The sequence below is a fragment of the Gossypium hirsutum genome, chromosome A01, assembly GCF_007990345.1.
Source record: "Gossypium hirsutum isolate 1008001.06 chromosome A01, Gossypium_hirsutum_v2.1, whole genome shotgun sequence".
Lineage (NCBI taxonomy): Eukaryota > Viridiplantae > Streptophyta > Magnoliopsida > Malvales > Malvaceae > Gossypium > Gossypium hirsutum.
The window spans coordinates 40,434,109-40,455,687 of record NC_053424.1 but is presented as its reverse complement, the minus strand read 5'-3'; the positions used below and the strand labels follow the sequence as shown (position 1 = coordinate 40,455,687).

General features: G+C 33.4%; 1 protein-coding gene across 2 annotated transcripts; it reads right to left on the bottom strand.

The window, feature by feature from the left end:
* Positions 1-9,434: 9,434 nt before the first annotated feature.
* Positions 9,435-21,237, bottom strand: LOC107962241 (queuine tRNA-ribosyltransferase catalytic subunit 1). Of its 2 annotated transcripts, XM_016898558.2 has the most exons (15): positions 20,769-21,237; positions 20,205-20,298; positions 19,343-19,521; positions 18,970-19,020; positions 18,752-18,808; positions 18,013-18,133; positions 13,369-13,435; positions 13,212-13,253; positions 12,425-12,530; positions 12,208-12,318; positions 11,589-11,660; positions 11,403-11,504; positions 11,263-11,309; positions 11,136-11,163; positions 9,435-9,932 (listed from the first exon to the last, which is right to left on the bottom strand). In XM_016898558.2, exons 1-15 carry the CDS (start codon positions 20,784-20,786, stop codon positions 9,786-9,788), a joined length of 1,242 nt encoding a protein of 413 aa, XP_016754047.1. In that variant the 5' UTR covers positions 20,787-21,237; the 3' UTR covers positions 9,435-9,785. The 2 variants fall into 2 exon arrangements, with proteins under 2 accessions (XP_016754047.1, XP_016754048.1); XM_016898559.2 differs by lacking the exon at positions 20,205-20,298 and having other exon boundaries at positions 20,769-20,906.
* Positions 21,238-21,579: the final 342 nt, after the last annotated feature.

Here is a 21,579-nt window from a genome sequence, read left to right as displayed (position 1 = left end):
AGTGAGGAGCAAGTGGAGCCGAAATGGGAACTTGGGCTTGAAGAGTTCGGCCATAAGGGTTATAAATAGGTGCCGAATGCAAGGGTATGAGGCTAATGCCGAAATCTTTTTCTCACCTTGTTGCTAGAAACCCTCTTCCCTAAAAGCCGAAAACCCTTTTGTTTTCTTCCTTTTCTTTCTGTCGATTTCTCTAAAAGCCGAAAACCCTTGTTCTCCTTTTTATTTTCCTTGTGCCGATTTCTTTGTTTCACTTTTGGGTTTAGCCGATTCTTCTTCCTCTCTCCCCTGGTGCCGAATAAGTAATTGTTGCCATTCAAATCTCTAGAGCCGAATACTCTTTGACCGAATCTAGTGTAAGTGTTACTCTTCCAATCAATTTTCTTTGCTAAGTATCAAATATTGTCCCTCACTCTTTCTAGTCAACTGTGGTAGGGAATTAGTATCAGATCTCGAATCTTAGCTCAGTGCCAAATTGCTCCTTAGGTGTTGCGGTATTGGTAAGTATTCATCTCCCATTGGCTAAGGTGGCCGAATGTTCATAGTTAAGGTAAAGGGACTTGTGTTGGATACAAGTCATCTATTATTCTAGTTTTAATGAGTAAGATTAATACAGATCTAGGGAGTATGTAATCAAGGGAAGCTATTAAGGATTGGTGTTCAAGGTAAGGTTAAGGTGAGGTTTCAGTTTTTGGGAAGAATATAGATTAAACATACGATTAATGGAAGGGTGATATCATTGTAGGTTGGTAACTAAGGGAATCACGACACGCTTGCTTAACAGGTGTGTACATACACTGCACACACACTATAAATCAGCAAAAGCCGAAATGGCAAAAGTTTGGCTACGGTAGTCTTGGGAGTGCGCAAACACTCGTAAGGGGGAGACCAATAGGTTGCCTGAGACCCACGGGCGATTCTGTGGACTTGGGTTGTGATTTGGCCATACGGGCCAGAATGGGCTAAATGGGTCCGATGGACTGTTGGGCCCATAATAGACAAAAACTGAATATTGATGCTATGTGATAAGAATTTGTATGTGAGCATGAATATGAATGTGACTGGGCCTAACGGGCCATATAAATGTGATTTGGGCCTAATGGGCCATATGAATATGATTGGGCTTAATGGGCCAGATACAGGTATGTGAATTTGTTTGGGCGTTGTAAGGGGTTTTGGGTCTAGTATATGATAACTACATAAAACTTAATTAACATATTGCGACCGTGGACAAGTCAAAGGGTTAAAGTGTGGCAACGGGTATATGCATATCTAGGACTGGATCTAGGGAGAGCTTGGTACTTAAGCGGTCTTAATAACCCACCTCCCCTTCTCTGGAATCCTACCTGGTGCATAGTATTCGTTCATCTTAGCTCGCGAGACTTGTTAACGGGTCAAGGTAAGTGAAAACCATAACTAAGGGAAAATTATCGAAGTGCCCCTAAGGGCAAAAATGACCAAAATACCCCTAAGTGTTGAACATAAGTTTTATGGATGTGACATGCATACATATGATGTTCTGCTTAGGTTGCATATGGGGTGGGAACTATGGAACGGAGGAAGTATATGAGGATCGCATGGTTGTCTGACAATCGTGGATCCACCGACGGCTTTTAAAGCCCAACATGTAAATGAAGGTAGTTCCACAGCCGGGCTACCATTAGTGTGTGGGCTAGGTGGGTCAATATGTATATCCCTACATGGTGTGACGTGGGACGGACCTGGTGTGTAGCGGATGGATAATTTGGATGGGATTACATTGCATGTTTGATGATTTCTCTTTGAATGCTTATTTTTCATCGAGGGTTGTACACACAGAGTTTGTGAAAACTCACCCCCTCTTTTATTTTATTTCTAGGTGATGCTTAGTAGAAGGTTCGATGTTTGGAGGGACTCTGGGTGGCCGGCTAGCAAGATTATTCAGACTTGGTTTTTTTTTAAGCATTTAAGTTTTTATTTCTTTTTAAGTGTGTTCAGATCAGATTGTAATAAGGTTTTCATTATGTTATTATTACTTGAATTATTTGGTTTATTATTTCTATGCGATGTAATTATAAGAAGTTGAACATGGTTCCTTAAACTATAGTATGTTTTTCTACGCTTCCGCAACTTAATTTTTAAATTACATGTTTTCATAAAATCATATGCTTCAAACAAGTGATGTTAAGGAGTTTTTTTTAAGTTAATTAAGGTTTCTTTTATTTTAAAAAGGGTTTTCAATGAAAACACGGTTTTCGCTAAAACACTTCAATGTGACACACCAAATTCGGCCATAGCGTCTGGGCCGGGTTTGGGGTGTTACATGATATGTCAGTAAGCAAAAGCTGAACATCAGTTGTCTTCTGGACTATTACAGCCGGTTACGATACCAGAACAGAAATGGGAACGAATTACTATGGATTTTGTATCGGGGTTTCCCTTGTCTCCAAAGAAGAAAGATGTCATTCGGGTAATTGTTGATCGGTTGACAAAGTCTACATACTTTATCCCGGTACGTAAGGATTATTCCTTGGATAGATTGGCTGAATTATATGTTTTTTTATTATTTCAGATAAAGATCCTCGGTTTACATCTCGATTCTGGAGAAAATTGCAAGAAGCTCTGGGTACTCAGTTACACTTTAGCATTGCATTTCATCCCCAGACAGATGGTCAATTTGAACGGGTAATACAAATCTTGGAATATATGCTTCGGTGTTGTATACTGGAGTTTGAAGGTAACTGGGAAAAGTACTTGCCTTTAGTTGAATTTGTTTATAATAACAGTTATCAGTCTAGTATTAAAATGGCACCATATGAAGCTTTGTATGATCACAAATGTAGAACTCCATTGTATTAGATAGAACTCAATGAGAAAAATTTACACGGAGTTGACTTGGTCCGAGAGACCGAGGAAAAGGTGAAAGTAATCCGAGACAACTCGAAAGTACCCTCTGATCGTCAAAACTCTTATGCTGATCTGAAACAAAAAGAAATAGAATTTCAAGTCAGTGACAAAGTATTCTTGAAAGTATCGCCTTGAAAGAAAGTTCTCTGGATTGGTCGTAAAGGAAAACTAATTCCACGATTCATTGGACCATATGAAATTACGGAAAGAATCGGATCGGTTGCATATCGGTTAGCTTTGCCATCAGAAATTGATTGGATTCATAATGTTTTTCATGTATCTATGTTACGACGGTATCAATCCGATCCTTCACACTTAATTTCTCAGACAGAGGTAGAGATTCAGCCAGATATGACATATAGTGAAAAACTGATAAAAATCTTAGCTCGGGAAACAAAAGAGTTAAGCAAATAAAAAGGTAGCTTTAGTGAAAGTCCTTTGGAAACAACATGGTATAGAAGAGGCTACCTGGGAGCCGGAGGATGCTATGAGGAAGCAATACCCAAAACTTTTTACTGGTAAGATTTTCGAGGACGAAAATCCTTAAGGGGGGAGAGTTGTAACAGCCTATTTTTTAGTGAAATCGAAACAGTGGTTTCGGGGCCACAAATTCGATCCGAAAATAAGGTTTATTTTTATTTCATTATATGTTCTGTATTATAATAGGCATGTCGTGTGAAAATTCTAATATGAAAAGCTTATAGATTAAGTGTTTAATTACGAGAAGGACTAAATCGCATAAAATACGAAAGTTGAATTCTAGTAGCTACAAGGATTAAATAGCTATGGAGTTCAAATCTAAAGGTCCTTATATGGCAATTAGACCATTAAAGAAAAGTATATAGATTCTTGTTGACTCGCCCTTGGAAATATAGAAATAGGGCAAGGACTAAATTGAAAATTGCAAAATACTTAATTAATTAAAAGATGAAAAGAAAATATCATCTTATTTTCTCATCATCTTCAACCTAAAAACACATGGAAACCCTAGGAGAAAGAGAAGAAACTTTCAAGGCCTAATTGAGTAAGTTTTTTTGTTCCCTTTTTAGTAATTTTGATATTTTTAAAACCGGGATAGCTTAATCTTTCTATTTGAGGGATTAATTTGAAAAGTTATCAAAGTATGGAAAATGGTTCAATGATGTATATGCTGAAAATTAGAAATTTATGGTAGAAAATGAAAGGTTGTTGATAGATGAACAACTTTTACAAAGTGATTTTTGATGGAAACATGATTTAGGGACTAAAATGTAAACTTGTGAATTGAAGAAAAATTCTGAATTTTTATGAATACAAGTGCTGTAAAATTTGTAATAGGATTTTGGTTAGGCTTGGAATAGGGAGTAAATTGCACAAGTTTTATTTTCCGAGCCTAGGGACGAAATCGAAATTTATAGAAAAGTTTAAAATGGTAATTTTGCCTAGGACGTAAATGGAGTCCATTTAAATATAAAATGTATAAAATTGATTATTAAATTCATTTATATAGATTCGGACAACACTAATTCGAGGTTAGATCAAGGAAAAGAAAAGGTTTTGAATTAGTAAATTTCTAACGCGAACAAGTGTCGAGATAAGTTTGTGTAACTTAATCAGGCATGTAATATGTTTAATTAATTGTTGTATTGTATGAAATGTGACTTATATTTATGTACATTACTTGAATGCTATAATGAGAAATTTAATACATGCTTGATATGGTGAAAAAGGGGGAAGTCCTGGTTGAATATTGAATTCCGATGAATACATGCGCTTTCCTGAAACTAATAAGGTCCTGCACTTGTTGCGGACAGGATTTAACTCGGACGAGTAATTCCATTGACCTTGTTATAAAAAGGATTCAGCCCGGACGGGTAATCTTGACATAATACCTCTAGAGTATACGTTACGACTAGGGTTTAGCCTGGACTGGTAATCCTAATTGAGCTCTTTAAGCATACGTTATATAAAGAATTTAGCCTAGACTGGTAATCCTATTATACGATATGTGACTCAAAAGCATTTTCCTTGGTCGAGTGCCCTAAGAGGTTTGAAATAAGAATTGACAGATTATTAAATCGTACACCCCGAGTGTACCACTTGAGTATTCAACGGAATTTCAATGATTCAACGGACATAAAACTCTTGACATGGCATGAGAATTATGATATGAAATGATAATGTCTTGAAAGTGTAATGCATGATGAGCTCATCTATTCTTACTTGATGTATGTGTAAACTTTGTGACTAACATGTTTGATTGGATGCATGTGTTTAAACAATTTAGCCAAATGGATAGAATATTTGTTATTGTATGCTTAGATTTAATAAACGAGATTGGTAAGTTTAGTTTCCGTTATACGAACTTACTAAGCATGTAATGCTTACTCCGTTTTATTTTTCCCTTGTTTTATAGTGCTCGGAAGCTCGTGAAGGTTAGAGATCACTGGAGCATCGCCATACTATCAACTAGTCATTTTGGGTATACTTAGTAAAATCATTATGGTATAATGGCATGTATAGGACAACTTGACCATCAATAGCTTGATAATGATGTTTTGTAACCTAGCCATTGGAATGGCTAGTAATGGCTTATTTTGGTATGACTAAGTAGGTTATTTTGTTATATATTCATATGTGTTATGTTAAATACATGCGGTCAAATGATGTTAATGCCTGGTAAATCGAAGGTAAGATCGTAAACATGTATGCATGTGATGATATGTCATGTTGAATGATAGAAATCTCTCAATTTAAGTGCTTGAAATGGTTGGAAAGTGTTTATATGTTTTGGTGCAAGAAAATGGTGAGTTTTGGGTGACAAAGAGGCTAGGAAATGGCCTTATTTTGTCTACACGGGCTGACACACGGGCGTGTGTCTTGGACGTGTGTGACACACAGCTTCTCCCATGGGCATGTGGTCCGACCGTGTGTCCCCTGCATTTTAAAAATGAAAAACAGAATGCTCAGAATTGGGCACACAGATAGAGACACAAGCGTGTGTCTCAGCCGTGTGGTTGACACGGCCTTGGACACGGGCGTGTTACACGGCCTGACCACATGGGCGTGTCCCTAGACCACACGGGTGTGTGAACCATGTAACTTCGAAAAATTTTTGAAATGTCGCAAAAAAATTTATGGGTTTCCGATTAAGTCCCGACTTGATTCTAATGCTCGTATTGGACTTCGAAGGTCCAATTAGGGAACGTTTTGAATAATCTCAGTTAGTGAATAGTAATTTACATAAATTATTTGTAAAATGTTCTGAAAGTTTTAGTAATGCTCTAAAACCCTGTTCCGATGACAGATACATGTTAGGAGTGTTACATGTCCCTTAAACCACACGAGTGTGTGAGTCCTGTAACTTGGAAAAATTTTAAAATTTAGTGAAAAATTCTTAGAGGTTCCGATTAAGTCTCGACTTGATTCTAATGCTCGTATTGGACCTCGAGGGTCAATTTAAGGGACGTTATGAGTAATCTCAGAAAAAGAACAATGATTGATATGATTTATTTGTAAAATGTTCTGAAAGTCCCGGTAACGCTCCGTAACCCTATTCTGGCGACGGATACAGGTTAGGGATGTTACACGAAGTATAAACCCATACACAATATAATCTTATGACATGCTAACTATATCCAACTTTGCCCGAACAGTTAATAAGGTAACCAAATCCAATTGCATATCATTACATATTTAATACCATAGTTTCATACCATTTTCATTATTAATTCATATCACGTATCGTAGTTCTAATTCATGCTCGGTTATTACATGTTGAATTCAACTCAATTTCCAACATTCTATATCATCAAACACAAATCAATTCATATGACAAGTATAAGCTCACCTTGATAGCTAGTTATGCAATCAACATATATATGCATATAAGTATAATGGTCTTGAATTATAATAGTACAAACCGAATGTTCTGCTATTCATCTAAGACTCTCTCATTTCTCTTATCTCGCGACAACCCAACATTGTCTTTAGCTACGTTTGATAATTCAATAATAAAAACATTATCATATTACATCCAATTCTCATCCAAATATATAGCTAATATATTTTACATTTTATTCAATTTAGTCCCTATACTCAGAATACAAATATTTTTCAATATCTAACATCAAATCAAAATCTGATTTTATATTCTTTCATTAAGAACTTTATACTTCTTATCTATAACATAATTTCATGATAGTTTTCAATTTATTTAATTTAGTCCCTAATGTTTCAAAGTTATATAGCCAGCTTAATTAGATTTCCAATTTAGTCCTTATCATGATCTAAGCTTATTAACTATCAAATTCAAGCCTAATTTATTAATTTCTTTATAATGGCAACTTGCTAAAAACTTAACAATTGAACAAATTGATACATGAGCTAATTAAATCAAGCTCCCATTATTCAAATTCTATGGAAATCAAAGAAAACTAGCTTAAGGACCTTACTTTATTAATGGTCAATTGCTTGAACAAAATGGAGTTTTCTTTCTTCTTTTTTTTCTCTTTAATGGACATTTGGGACTTTAGGGATGAAAATGATATGTTTCATTGTATATAGCTAGATTAAGATTAGTTTATCATGTTTATGTTATTAATTAACCTTATTTATTTTCTTTAATTATAGTTATATTAACTTAATGACTATCTAGATCATATAGGCTTGATCCCCTCCACTATCTACCATTTAAAATTGGTTAATTAACCATTTTGATCTTTTAGATAATTACTATCTAGCTCCCCAAACATTTTCTAAATTAAAACTCAATAGCAATTGGACTTTTACCATTTAGTCTCTAAGCTTTACTTGATTTTTTTTAGTTAATTACTTAATCGAATTTAAATATATTTTCTTAATAATTTCAATAATCTTTATATTTAGTCCTTACGAACTCGGTTTACAAAAATGAGGTTCTGAAATAATATTTTCACACACTAAAAATCAGGTCGTTACAATTCTCCCCTTTTTAAGAAATTTTGTCCTCGAAATTTACGTAAAAAATATGGGGATATTAAGATCTCATTGTCTCTTCCGCCTCCCATGTAGCCTCTGTCATACTATGACCACGCCATAAGACTTTCACTAATGGCACGCGTTTGTTTCTCAATGCTTTTACTTCTCAAGCTAATATCTCTATCAGTTCTTCCTTGTACGATAAATCAAGTTGTACCTCAACCGTTTCCACGGATATCAAATGGGAAAGATCAAATCAATACCATCAAAGCATTAATACATAGAACACATCATTTCCAACTTTAATGGCATAGCTAAACAGTAGGCAATTGGCCCTACTCTTTCAATGATTTTGTATTGTTCGATATATCTGGTAATTAACTTCCCTTTGCAAACAAAATGCAAAATTTTCTTTTACAAAGAGATTTTCAGAAATACTTTCTCATCCATCACATATTCAATTTCCTTCCTCTCTAGATGAACTTGTGAGGCTATTTTTAATTTGCCTTTTATCAGCTTTAACTTATCTTTTGTTTTTTGCACTAATTCTAACTCAATCATCTTTTTATCACTCAAGTTTGACCAACACAAAGGTGTTCTACATCGTCAACCATACCAGCTTCATACAAAGCCATTTGAATGCTTGTTGGGGCGTATATTCACACAATAGCAAGACTTTATAATGTTATCTCAAATCAAAATCCTTATTTTACTACAAGATTCTAGAAGCAATTGCATGAGTAGTTAGGTACGATGTTGAATTTCAACACTATTTATCATCCTCAACCATATGATCAATCAAAACATGTTATCTAAATGTTGGAAGATATGCTTCAAGCCTATATGATGGAGTTTGAAGTTAGCTAGGAGCATTATTTACCCCTAATCAAATTAATATATCAATTTTTATAGTTTATACAATATTTTAATAATGATTAAGACTTTTTTATTAACACTTTATTTTAATGATAAAAATAATTTATATGTTTATTAATTATGACTGAGAAATAAAACTTATATCATAAATTAAATTGGTAAAAATATTCTATGTATTATATTTAAATTGTTAAATAAATTGATACATTTTAATTATTTTTAACAATCCAAACAACAAATATTATTTTACATTAGTAATTAAAAATACATCAAAACTAATGAAAATATTAAATACATAAATTACTTGCAACTATATAATATTAAAAAAACAATTGATAATCACTGGTTGGTTGCCGCTTTTATCATTTGATAACCGCAAATTACTTTTATTGCCACAGCTTTATCGTTCAATCTTAAGCTACAATTTCATTACTTGCTATTAGCATGAGATCAAAAATTTACTTACTATTATCGCCCAATCTTAAGTTACGAATTATTTCATAAACTTAAAATTATCGTTCAGACTAGTAGTTACATACATATGCTTAGAAATGTAACAAAAATATATAACTCAATGGAAAAAGAGCTTATACTACTACACTACACTAAGATACAGCTTGTTTCCTCCCTAACTTCTCTCAGCTACCTTTCAAATGAATTCCTTAGCTCCCATAAAAATAAAAATATAAATGCTCCTATTCTAGATGTGCTGATATCAAAACAACCAAGCTTGAATCTAACTTTCACATTATCATCCATGAATTGTAACAAAATCGGAGCTTTTCCAGAAAAATGCTAGACCATAACACATTTGATGTAGAAAAAAAAATGATGTATGCACTTCGAAAGATACAAGAACCCAAAAAAACTCTTTCTGATAAATAATTTCCATGCACTTCCATATGTTTTTGCAAAGAGAAACCATGAAAATCAGCCCTCAAGTTGAATCATTTGCTAAACATGTGCACTTGCATCGAGGAAAACAAGAGGAACAAAATCAAGAGGAAATAAGCAACTTGAACTTCATCCCCATTCTGAATGGACTAAGCCTTAATGCTAGTCTGAACAACTTGAACCTCAAACATTAGTTAAACAGCTTGAATTTCATCTTCATTCAAATTAGACTGAACCTTAGTAGCTTGAATGTAACGAAAAGGAGCGCAACATGAAGAGATATCAATTTCAGCAACTTCCATGGCATTACAGACCCATTCAGGGATATCTCCTTTTGGAAACTACAGGACAAAGGTACAACTTCTAAGCAACATAATACTTCGTATGTATTCAGTTAATCTACTTGGTGAGTCCTTATACTAAAGACTGAAGAGTAAATTAATCTCTCTCTAAGCAATTTAGTCTCTATACATCTAATTTGAAAACAAATAGGTAAAAAGTAAGAAACTAGTTATGAATTCTAACCATTGGATTAACAAATTTTCTATTCTTCATACCAAGCAAAGCCTAAATGACAGTAACCTTAAACATTTGTTTTAAAGTGAGAAGGAAGAGAAGAAAAAAACCCAAAATTTAACAGTTTTTAAAGAGCAAGACTAAATTACTCAATTTTTCATGTCACTTTAATGCACGACAAATCAAACATTTTTTAATGCTCAACCCGTCTCTTACAGTTTTACTTATTTACTTCAAAGTTAAATGTACAAAAACTAAATTGCTCATTTATATAGTAGAAAGACTACTTTGATTTTAAGCCTATAAAATAGGCACCTGCCAGGTAATTTAACCTAAATATTCCTATAAATGACCAGTTGATGGAACATCAAATTAATCAACTCTTTCTACTTGCAGCTAGGACAGTATCGATTTTTGATGAACAACTATAATCATGATGCTCATTAACCAAAAAACCAAGGGAAAAAGAGAGAACAAATGAATGACACAATCGCATTATTGCCATTGAAGTGCTGAAGTATGAAAACAAGCACATGGTTAGATACCAGCTATTTGCCTCAGAAACTTGGAAGTCCTATTCTTGAAGCTACAGCGTTTGTAAACTAGCAAGCATATACCAGGTTTAAGGTGAAAAGGTTTCTAAACAGTATGCTGCTCTAAAAAGATCGATAAACAAATTCTTCAATTCCTGTTGCTGGGTAATAAATAGAGATATTTTAGCGGGCTAGTGAGGATGGTAATTTATGCAAGGTTAAAGTGGGTGCTGTAGCAATGTAAGCCCTGTAAACTGGGCTATAGATGTCACCGTATTCACCCAAGACAAGACAATATTTCATCACTCAAACTTAGGAAGAAGATAATACTTCAAAATAATTTTAAATTTGAGCTAACCACCATTAAAGAATAATGTTTTGGAAGAATGAAATGCTGAAGTAGATTACAGAACAAAATTAAAAGATAGAGGGTGTTAAGCATGATTGAAAACTCTTAAATCTTAGAAAGATCAGTGGCAGGAAGAAAGAGATTACCATTTTCTGCAAAAAGTTGCATACAAACCTGCAACAAGATATTAAGAACAATATATTTTCTTTATATAACATGAAAATAAATGAGAAAAAAAAAAAGAAAGCTGGACAAAGCAAGAGGCAAACATACTCGGGAAACTTCCCTTGGACTATGGATGAGTGTAGATTTCTGCTAAGCTGAAATTGTCAAAAACTTTACTCTCAATCATTCGAAATAAACTACACATGAAAGCAACAAAGCTTAAAACATAGAAACTTTTAAGGTTGTACCTGCATCATATAGTATAAATTATGAAATGAAAGAAGCTGAGATCCCATAGCATCCTTTGTGACCAGAGAATGAATGTAGGCCCTCGTATAGTTCTTGCAGACCTATATTTAGGCAAATAGAGTAATACACAAAGAAGTCAATTCATATATTAACAATTTTAAGCAAATATGTCATGAAATGCATACCATACAAGCACATGTAGGATCAATAGGGCGAGTATCCTCAGCCATTGCCTTGTGCTTGAGTTTAAGCACTCCCTGCAAATAGGGGATTGAATAACATCAGAATACTACATTCATATTTAAAATAAAAGTTGGGTGTAATTAATACTCTTTAGGTTCACATTCTAACTTGTTAAAATTCAGAACAAAAATATCAATTCATAAGGGGTAAAGTTATGAGACCAAGCTTCTAGCATTACCATACTATTTTCAGCTAGAGACTCGAATGTTAGCGTTGGATACAGGTATTCAATTTACATGTCTAAAAATGAAGAGTCATATCACCCATATACAAGTCTAAAAATGTGTTGGGCATATACTTGCTTCACTTCAAGAAAAATGAAGAGCCAAACCAACATAGGTTGTAAATACAAGAATGAACAAAACATGCAAGGCACAAGTTATAGTAACACCATTCAACGAGAAAAGACTAGTCATACTAGAAGGCAAACAGAAAGAAAGGCATGTTGTGGCTTGGTGCCATAAACACCATTCATAAGTAAAGTTAAACCAAATGATATTATAGCACTCAATGAAGAAGATTGGGAACACTGACTCTCAAAATACTTTTTAAATGTATCACCTCAGGGACAATGGCAGTTCCAAAACGAGCAGTTCGAGTCGGATAAACACAGTCGTACATGTCAGCACCCAAGGCACTACAGACCACAATATCCAGTGGATACCCAACACCCTGAAATGAAGCAAGCACACATAATGATTTACAGCAACATAAATGGATAAAAGAAGGTGCAATTCGTCAGAATGATGTAGATTAAAATGAAAAAACTCATTTTTACCATGACATATCGTGGTTTATCTTCAGGCAGTGTCGCAGTACACTGAGCAACAACACGCCAAAATGAATCTTTATCTTCACCGCCTGCAAGACCACCAATAGCATAGCTGTCACAAAAGTGAACTTAAGTTAATTCAGCTTGTTAACTGAATCTTTATATGGTTGGCAAAACACTAATACTAAAGAAAATCTAGCAATTATGATCGTTAACAACAAAAAGAGAGTTCAAACAGAAACTGGAATGGGCATTCACAATACCAGTCAACTAGGCTCTAACAGCATCTTTTTTGAGAATAATAATGCCGGGAATCAGAGATTTATGTGTTGGAGTTGTATTTTCTTAAATAACCAATCAATTTATACGCTAAAAGTAACACCAACCTTTTACTTTTCTATCCCTAGAAACGGATTTAGATATTGAAATTCAATGTGGAAAATTTCAGTTGCAACTTGCTAGAACAATATATTCAAATGGAACTTAACAAGAATGGGACACTATTCCTTGAAATTGTAAAATCAATGTTGTACAAAAATATCCACGAAGGAAATATACCATGAGTAGGACACTATCCCTTGATCATCTGCTTAAATAATAAATCATTCTGTCATCAAATTAACCTTTTATTTTATAGTCCTAGAAAATAACTTGGATATTGAAATGCTATGTGGAAAATTATATAGCAACCTGCTAAAGTATGAACATCAAGATCAGATCATCCGCTATAGAGTATCTTCAAAGGAAACATAGCATGAGTAGGACAATATTTGTGTATATAGAATTTACATACCCTGGTAAATTTCGATCCACCAATCCTCGAACACATATATCCCTGATAAAAATGAGTACCAGGAAAGGGAAAAGTTGCCCACAGTATCATTAGTAATTGAAAAGGTGTAAAACACACATCAAATAGCATGGTTGCGAGATGAAGATCAAAGATTCACCTTAGTACTGGATCTAAACCACCTTGTACAATACCAAACAAATTCTGGTCATGTGGCCTTTTATGAGCTGTCCATAAGATTAAGGAAGCAAAAAGAATCTAACTCAATCAGAATGTCACTATTAAGAGAATGACAACATTACTGATAAATAACAATTATTTAAAGGAGAAAGAAGAGAGAGGAGTGGAACTCCAAAAAGAGAATGGTTAAATGGCTGATGGCAAAATGTGAAAGTTTTCAAGAGAGAATTTAATAAAACTATTCTATTTTTATTAACTAAAGAACTGAACTTAAATAGAGAAAAGAGTCCTAATCCTAATTGGGAAAATAATTCCCTTATTCTAATAAACTACTAAAATATGAGAGAAGATAGTTCACTTATTCTAATAAACTACTAAAAGATAAAATAAAATATTCCTAGACTATGAATAAAACTTATCTTTCTAAATAAGATTTATCTAACTAAATAAAATTTAAAATATATACATATTTCAACACCCTCCCTCAAGTTGGTGCATATATATCAATCATGCCCAACTTGCTTACAAAAAAATCAAAGCTTGTCCTAAAGAGCCCTTTGGTAAGTATGTCAGCAATTGAACAAAAGGCATGCATACTTGGCCTTCTTCAATCTTCTCCTTGATAAAGTGTCTATCAATCTCAACATGTTTAGTTCTGTCATGCTAGACTGAGTTGTGAGCAATACTAATGGCAACTTTGCTATCACAATACAACTTCATTAGTGAAGTTATTGGTTTCCACAGCTCTTCCATAAGTCTTTTTAACCACATCATTTCACAAATTCCTTGAGCCATTGATCTAAACTCAGCCTCTGCACTACTTCTTGCTACAACACTTTGTTTTTTTGCTTCGCCAAGTCACAAGATTTCCCCAAACAAATGTACAATATCCTGATGTAGATCTTCTATCTGTTATTGAGCTTGCCCAATCTGCATCTGTATAAGCTTCAATTCATCTTTGTTCGGAGTTCTTAAAGAATAGCCCCTTTCCAGGTGAACTCTTCAAGTATCTTAGAATCCAAAACACTGTTCTTTTATGTTCCTCTATTAGGGAGTACATAAATTGACTCACTAAGCTCACTGTAAAAGTTATATCCGGCCTTGTATGTGATAAGTAAATTAACTTACCAACTAATCTTTGGTACTGCCCTTTATCAACTAATCGACCTTATTTATTTTCGAATTTTACATTTGGATCAATTGGTGTGTCAGCTGGGCGGCAACCACTCATCCCAACCTCTTTTTTAAAAAATCAATCACATATTTTTTCTGAGAAACCATAAAACCCTTCTTTGATCAAGCAACTTCCATTCCAAGAAAGTGTTTCAAATGACTCAAGTCTTTCATCTCAAACTCCAATGCTAGATGCTCCTTAAGACGCCTTATTTCATTCCACATCATCTCCTGTAAGAATAATATCATCGACATAAACTATAATAACTGCTATTCTACCTCTTTGTGAGTGTTGATAGAACATTATGTGATCAGCTTGCCCTTGTGAGTAACCTTGTATTTTAACAACTTGAGTGAACCGTTCAAACCAAGCTCGAAAAGATTGCTTTAAACCATACAAAGATTTCCTAAGCTTACATACTCGAGTTCCAAATTTTTTTTCAAAACCTGGAGGAGGATCCATGTAAACTTCTTTTTCAAGTTACCCATTTAGGAAAGCATTCTTCACATCTAGTTGCTATAAGGACCAATCAAGATTAACAGCAATTGATAAAAAAAACAGAATTTAACTTGGCTACTGGGGCAAATGTTTTAAGATAATCTATCCCGTATGTTTGAGTGTACCTTTTAGCCACCAGTCAGGTTTTGTATCTATCTAAAGATCCATCCGATTTGAATTTGGTTGTGAACACCCATTTACAGCCTATAATTTTTTTCCCTACAGGTAATTCCACTGTTTCCCATATACCTATTTTTTCAAGAGCGCGCATCTCCTTTAAAATAACCTCCTTCCACTCAGTAACTTATAAAGCATCTTTCACATTTTTGGGTATTTCACAATATCGAGACACAAAACAAAAGTTGAGAATGTGGAAGACAATACTTTATAGGACACAAAGTTAGACATGGGATATTTGATAACATTTCTAACACCTTTTCTTTTAGCAATTGGAATATCTAAATTAGAAAATTCATTGGTTAGATTATTAGCTTTACTTAGACTTTTGACAAGATCTTGCGACTCAGATTCTCAGTAATGAATCTGGTGAATTTCACTTTGTTGATTTCGATTTCTTCTTGAGTAACCAATTAACTCTGTTTGTTCTGTATTCTCATGATTAGACTCTACACCTTCATACTCTTTTTCATTAACAACATTAACTTTATTAATTTCTGTGTTAATCATAAATTCACCTCCCCCATTATTAGAATTCCTATGTTGTATATTCCTAATATTTTCTTGATCAATTATAGAATCTTTCTTACTATAATTCTCTCCCTAAAGATTAGAATCAAAGTAATATTGCATTTCAACAAATATGACATCCATGATAACAATAATCTTCCTATCAATTGAATCGTAATATTTGTAACCCTTTTTATTAGAAGCATAGCCAACAAAGACGCATTTTTTTGCTCTAGGATCTAGTTTACCTTGGTTGTGAAGATGAACAAAAACACTACACTCAAAAACTCGGAAAGATAAATCTGTGATCAATTTTGAATTAAAAAAGTTATATTTAAAGAAACCGAAAGGAGTTTTATAGTTTAGAGTTTTACTAGGCATTCTATTAATAAGATATGTAGCTGTTAACAAGACTTCTCTCTAAAGATAACGTGGTACCTGACTAGTGAACATCAAGACTCTAGTTACTTTCAAAAGATGTCGATTTTTTCTTTCTGCAACCCCATTTTGTTGTAGTGTATTTGTACAAGAGCTTTGGTGAACTATACCATGTTTGGTTAGGAAAATACCTAATTGGTCACTAAAAAATTCCCCACCATTCATTCCGAAGTACTTCTATTCTCACACCAAATTGTGTTTTTACCATAGTATAAAAAGACAAACACATTTTTAACTTCAGACTTATCTTTTAATAAAAACACCCAACAAATGTGAGTATACTCATCAATAAATGTAACAAACCAACATTTTCCTAAAAAAGTTAAGCTCTCGAAGGTCCCCAAACATCACTATGAATTAAATAAAAAGGTTTGAAAGCTTTAAATTTTTGAGGTGGGAAGAATAATCGATGATGTTTAACCAATTCACAAAATTCACAGTGATATGGACTTTTATTTTTAAATAGATCAAGTAATAAATAGCTTAAATAGTAAAAATTAGGATGTCCAAGCCTATAATCCCAAATCATAACCTTATCAAAACTAGAGGCAAAATTTAAACATAAATTAATTGTTGGTTGACTTAGATGGTCGTCGTCAAGAAGGTAAATTCCACCAGATTCTTTAGCATTACCAATCATCCTCCCCAAGACTATGTACTGAAATTTACACATAGAATAGTCAAATATAACATGACAATTCGAGGATTGGGATAATTTACTAACCGTTATGAGATTACAAGCTAGATTTGGCACATGTAAAACATCATGTAAAACCAAAGAAGGCAAAATTTTAACAGTGCCTTTCCCAACTATTGTCGAGAACGACCAATTTGCTACTTTGATTTTTTTGTTTCCTGCACAAGGTATATAAGTTGAAAAAATAAAATGACTACTAGTCATGTGATCATTAGCTCCAGAATCAACTATCCACGTGTTTATTTTTTAAGGCTTGGCACTGAAAAAAACAGAAAAATCAGTACCTGATTAGGTAAAGGAAGAAGAAGGATTATTGGATGAGTTAGTAGATAAGAATTCATCCGAAATTGTGGTAATTGAAAAAGCTTCTATAGATGCTCTAGTTGTTCTTTAATGAATGGATACCCTTCTAGAGAACTTTGGCCCTCATAATTTTCAGTAGTTTTTTTAACGGTAAAACTTTCTTCCTCTGTTTGATTGTTGGATCTCTTATCTCCAATAAAGGTTGTTTTAACCATGATACTACTAGAGATAATCGAACTCTGATACCATGAAAGTTTTCAAGAGAGTATTTAATAAAACTGTTCTATTTTTATTAACTAAAGAACTGAACTTAAATAGAGAAAAGAGTCCTAATCTTAATTGGGAAAATAATTCCCCTATTCTAATAAACTACTAAAACATGAGGAAAAATAATTCTCTTATTCTAATAAACTACTAAAAGATAAAATAAAATATTCTTAGAATATGAATAAAACTTATCTTTCTAAATACAATTTATCTAACTAAATAAATTTAAAATATATACATATTTCAACAAAATAGGGGATCCAAGTGCAGAAGGTAAAAGTAAATATTTAATAAATTAAATGACATTCAACGATAACATTGTGTTGCTTTGTATGATTATATTTATAACACACTATAAAAGCATTTCTAAAAAGCTTCAAAAGGTATGTATACAAGCTTGATAAAAGATAATCCACTCCAACAAGCTAGAGGACAGGCAGACCAGGCAAAATACTTATTTAAAGCTCAAAGATTGGTAAATGATATGATTTTAAGCCAAATGGTTAATATTTCCATGCAAGAACCGTGAGTGAGCGTTGTTCAATCTTAAGCATAATTACCAGCTATGCATCTGTCTATCCAGCGGAGGGTACGATGCATGGCCTCTTCAATTCGTGGACCAGTAATAGTAGTTTTCACCACATCATCAAGAGCCATTATTATATCTGCGCCAATTTTATTCTGTATAATTGTTAGGAGAAGATAAAGTTAAAATGGAATATTCAAGACATATAGAGACAATAAGCCTAAGAAACATTTAGGATTTTATCCTATAGTTAAAATGGAATATTCAAAACATATAAAGACAAAAAGCATAATAAACATTTAGGATTTTATCCTATGTCTCTTGGTTACTATTAAGGGATAAAAGAGTATGGGTTCAGGGATAAAAAAGGTGAAGGCACATAATTTCGTTAATATACAAAGGCAAATAGGTTCTCATAGCAAGCGATCCTTAACTTTTGCTAGATCTTTATACCGCTAATAACCACTTAAGTGAAACTATCACAAACATCATGTATTGAGAATAACAAATTAGAGTAAATTACACTATGAAGCATTTGAAGAACAAGCAACCCTTATTTATCCAAAAGTAATCTTCATGAAATCTCAATTCATGGCTTAAAAGAGACAATTATTTGGTTGAAAAGGGAACCAAGAATAACAAAACACCTCCTCTCATCCCAGTAATATGAGCCAGTGTTGCAAAAATTAAGGGGAAGAAAGAATAACTTTTAGTTTTTACCAAAAACATAATATAACAAGAATTACCAAAGTACACTAAAATAAAGCACCTACTTGGATTTGAATAGATTCCTCTGGTGTTAGGAGCATCGGCTTTCCATCCACTGGAGACTAAGTTAAGAAACATGAAGCCTTTTAAAAGTAAAACATCACAAAAACAAGAAAGAAGTAACAAGAAAAGGTATGCTTCCAGGTAATACTTAAGCAAATTATTATACTAATTACTTCCAAGATGTCATGAACACTACAGAGAAATATTAATAACTAATTACCTGAAATGTTACACCCTTTTCAGTGATGTCAGCTAAATGCAACAGTGAAACCTATAAAGTAACCAGCAAGAGAGATTGTCATAATCAACATACCACGCATATATTATTTATCACTAATTGAATTATACACACTGGAGATCATGACTTAACATAGTGTAGTAACAACGTAATTATGATTTAGAGAAAGGAAAACAAAACATCAAAATTTCTAAACAGTTATTATTTTTCCTTAAGACACTAGTGCACAGAAGCCATATAAACTGTATACATGCATGCATATAATAGCAAGTACTTGAAAATTTAAAAGGAATGATGAACAATGAAATGAATCAAAAATTTAGAGAGATACAACAATGTCAAATCATAACACAACCATTTGAAAGCCTCCAGAATCCGTCAGCAATGCTCTAGGCCAGTTCATAAATTTGTGAAGACCACCCAATTCATCAATAAGCTCAGATGTAGGACGAAGAGCCAGATGATACGTATTCCCAAGAATTATTTGACAACCAATCTCCTCAAGCTGGTCAGCTGTCAAACCTTTTATTGTGCCTGCCATGAGGAGGGGAAACCATGTCTTCTAGTAGCAAGATTTAAGAAATAAAAGGCACATGATGCAGTGAGCTATCCATGGAGTGAAGTATATAAGAATTTGATAGAGGTGAAGTATAAAATGCAAGGCATGCATCAATCTTGAACCATCCATGCTAAATGTCCATTCAATGGAAGGCAATTCCAGATACTTATATTCACAACTAATCATCTGAGGAATCAAATACAAACAAATTCATTGGCGTTTCTTAGTTTTAGAAGATTATAAGAATTTGCAATCTCATCAATGACAAAGTTTAGGGAAATGATGTAAAACATCTAAACTACCTTTTAGAAAAGGGTCGAAAGTACAATATATTTTGCAACATAAAAGATTAAAGATCCTTATAAATTGTCCATTCAATGGAAGGCAATTCCAGATACATATATTCACAACTAATCATCTGTAGAATCAAAGACAAACAAATTCATTGGCGTTTCTTAGTCTTAGAAGATTATAAGAATTTGCAATCTCATCAACGACAAAGTTTAGGGCAATGATGTGAAACATCTAAACTACCTTTTAGAAAAGGGTCGAAAGTACAATATATTTTGCAACATAAAAGATTAAAGATCCTTATAAATTGTTCCGAGTATTCTAAATATGCTATAGAATGTGTGATATTAATATTAAAAAATTCAACCTTGCGTTCCCACGGGCATAAACAAAGGTGTCTGGCATACAAAGTGAGGAAGTGTTAGTTGAGCTGCCCGAGCACGATTAAACCTCCCTAGAATCTAGGAAAACCAGAGGAAAAAAATAAGAAAATTGCATATGAGCAACCATCCAAACCTCGCTAGGTTAAATCAAGAAACGTAATTAAAGTTAGAATCATCAAGATTGAGCCCAAGAAAAAAATTATCACGTTCACTTACTAAATATCCTTATAATACAGGAACAGACGTAATAACTGGTAAGAAGAATCAATTACCGAAAAGAAACAAAATTACGGTGAAAACAACATCTATGAAGAGAGATTATTCCATTAAATAGTTTAAAAGCAGTTTCTGTAAATCAACATTTTCAAGAATTGCTATTTTCCTCTAACTGTTACTATCATTCGACAAACGAAAGATGATGATAATAATAATAATAATAATAATAATAATATGCTGAGAAGAGGCGGGTAAATCTTTTGTTAAGATGATTTTGGCTCGAAAGTTAAATAAAAACAAAAGATGCAGCATTCAAAGTTTAAAAGTCCCACCTCGAAACGAAGCGCCATCAAGCAGTTTTAAGGGACGTTTAAATCGCGGTGGTGTAGCGTATCACAGGCCGCTATTTCACAATATCGGCGCCGACCGCCACCGCTAAAGGCCTCAATAGAAATGTGAAAATTTGCACTTGAACAGCAGCGGATCAAGGCGGCAAATATCAGTGTAACCGAAAACAGTGGCGATAGCGGTCCGCTATTCCCGCTAAACCGATAGCTTTAAAAAAATTTTCCTTCTCACCAAAGTAAACATAGGGAAAGAGTATGAGATGAGACAGAGTAATAAACTGTAGGATGGAAAACAAATATAACAGAGTGATGCAGAGGCAGATGGCGGATAACTCAATATCTCATTACTACCGTAGACATCTTCAAAGTTATGTTTAGGGTTTTAAAATTTAGAAACTTGGCGGCGTCAGGATATGGGTAGAAAGATGAAGAGTAGGTCCGGATTTTTTAAAGTAAATTTTACCAGTTCTATTTTTTAAGACTTTTATTGGGTTTTTTACTGAAATAAATTTAAAAAAAAATTATATATCAAAATATGTTGTTTGTTGGATTATTTATTAAAATAGTTTTTTTTATTCATGCCTATTTGATAGGTGGGATTTTTTTTTATATTAAAATATATATTTTTAAATAAAATATTATTTTTTATTTTTGAATTGGTATGACCTGTGTATAGATACAAATACAGGTTGCACTTATCTCAGAGTCACGACTAGTTGAACCTTTCTCAGAGGCGCGACTAATTGTGTCTATCTCAGAAGCACAAATGGTGGGGCTTACAAGAGCATCTTTTGCT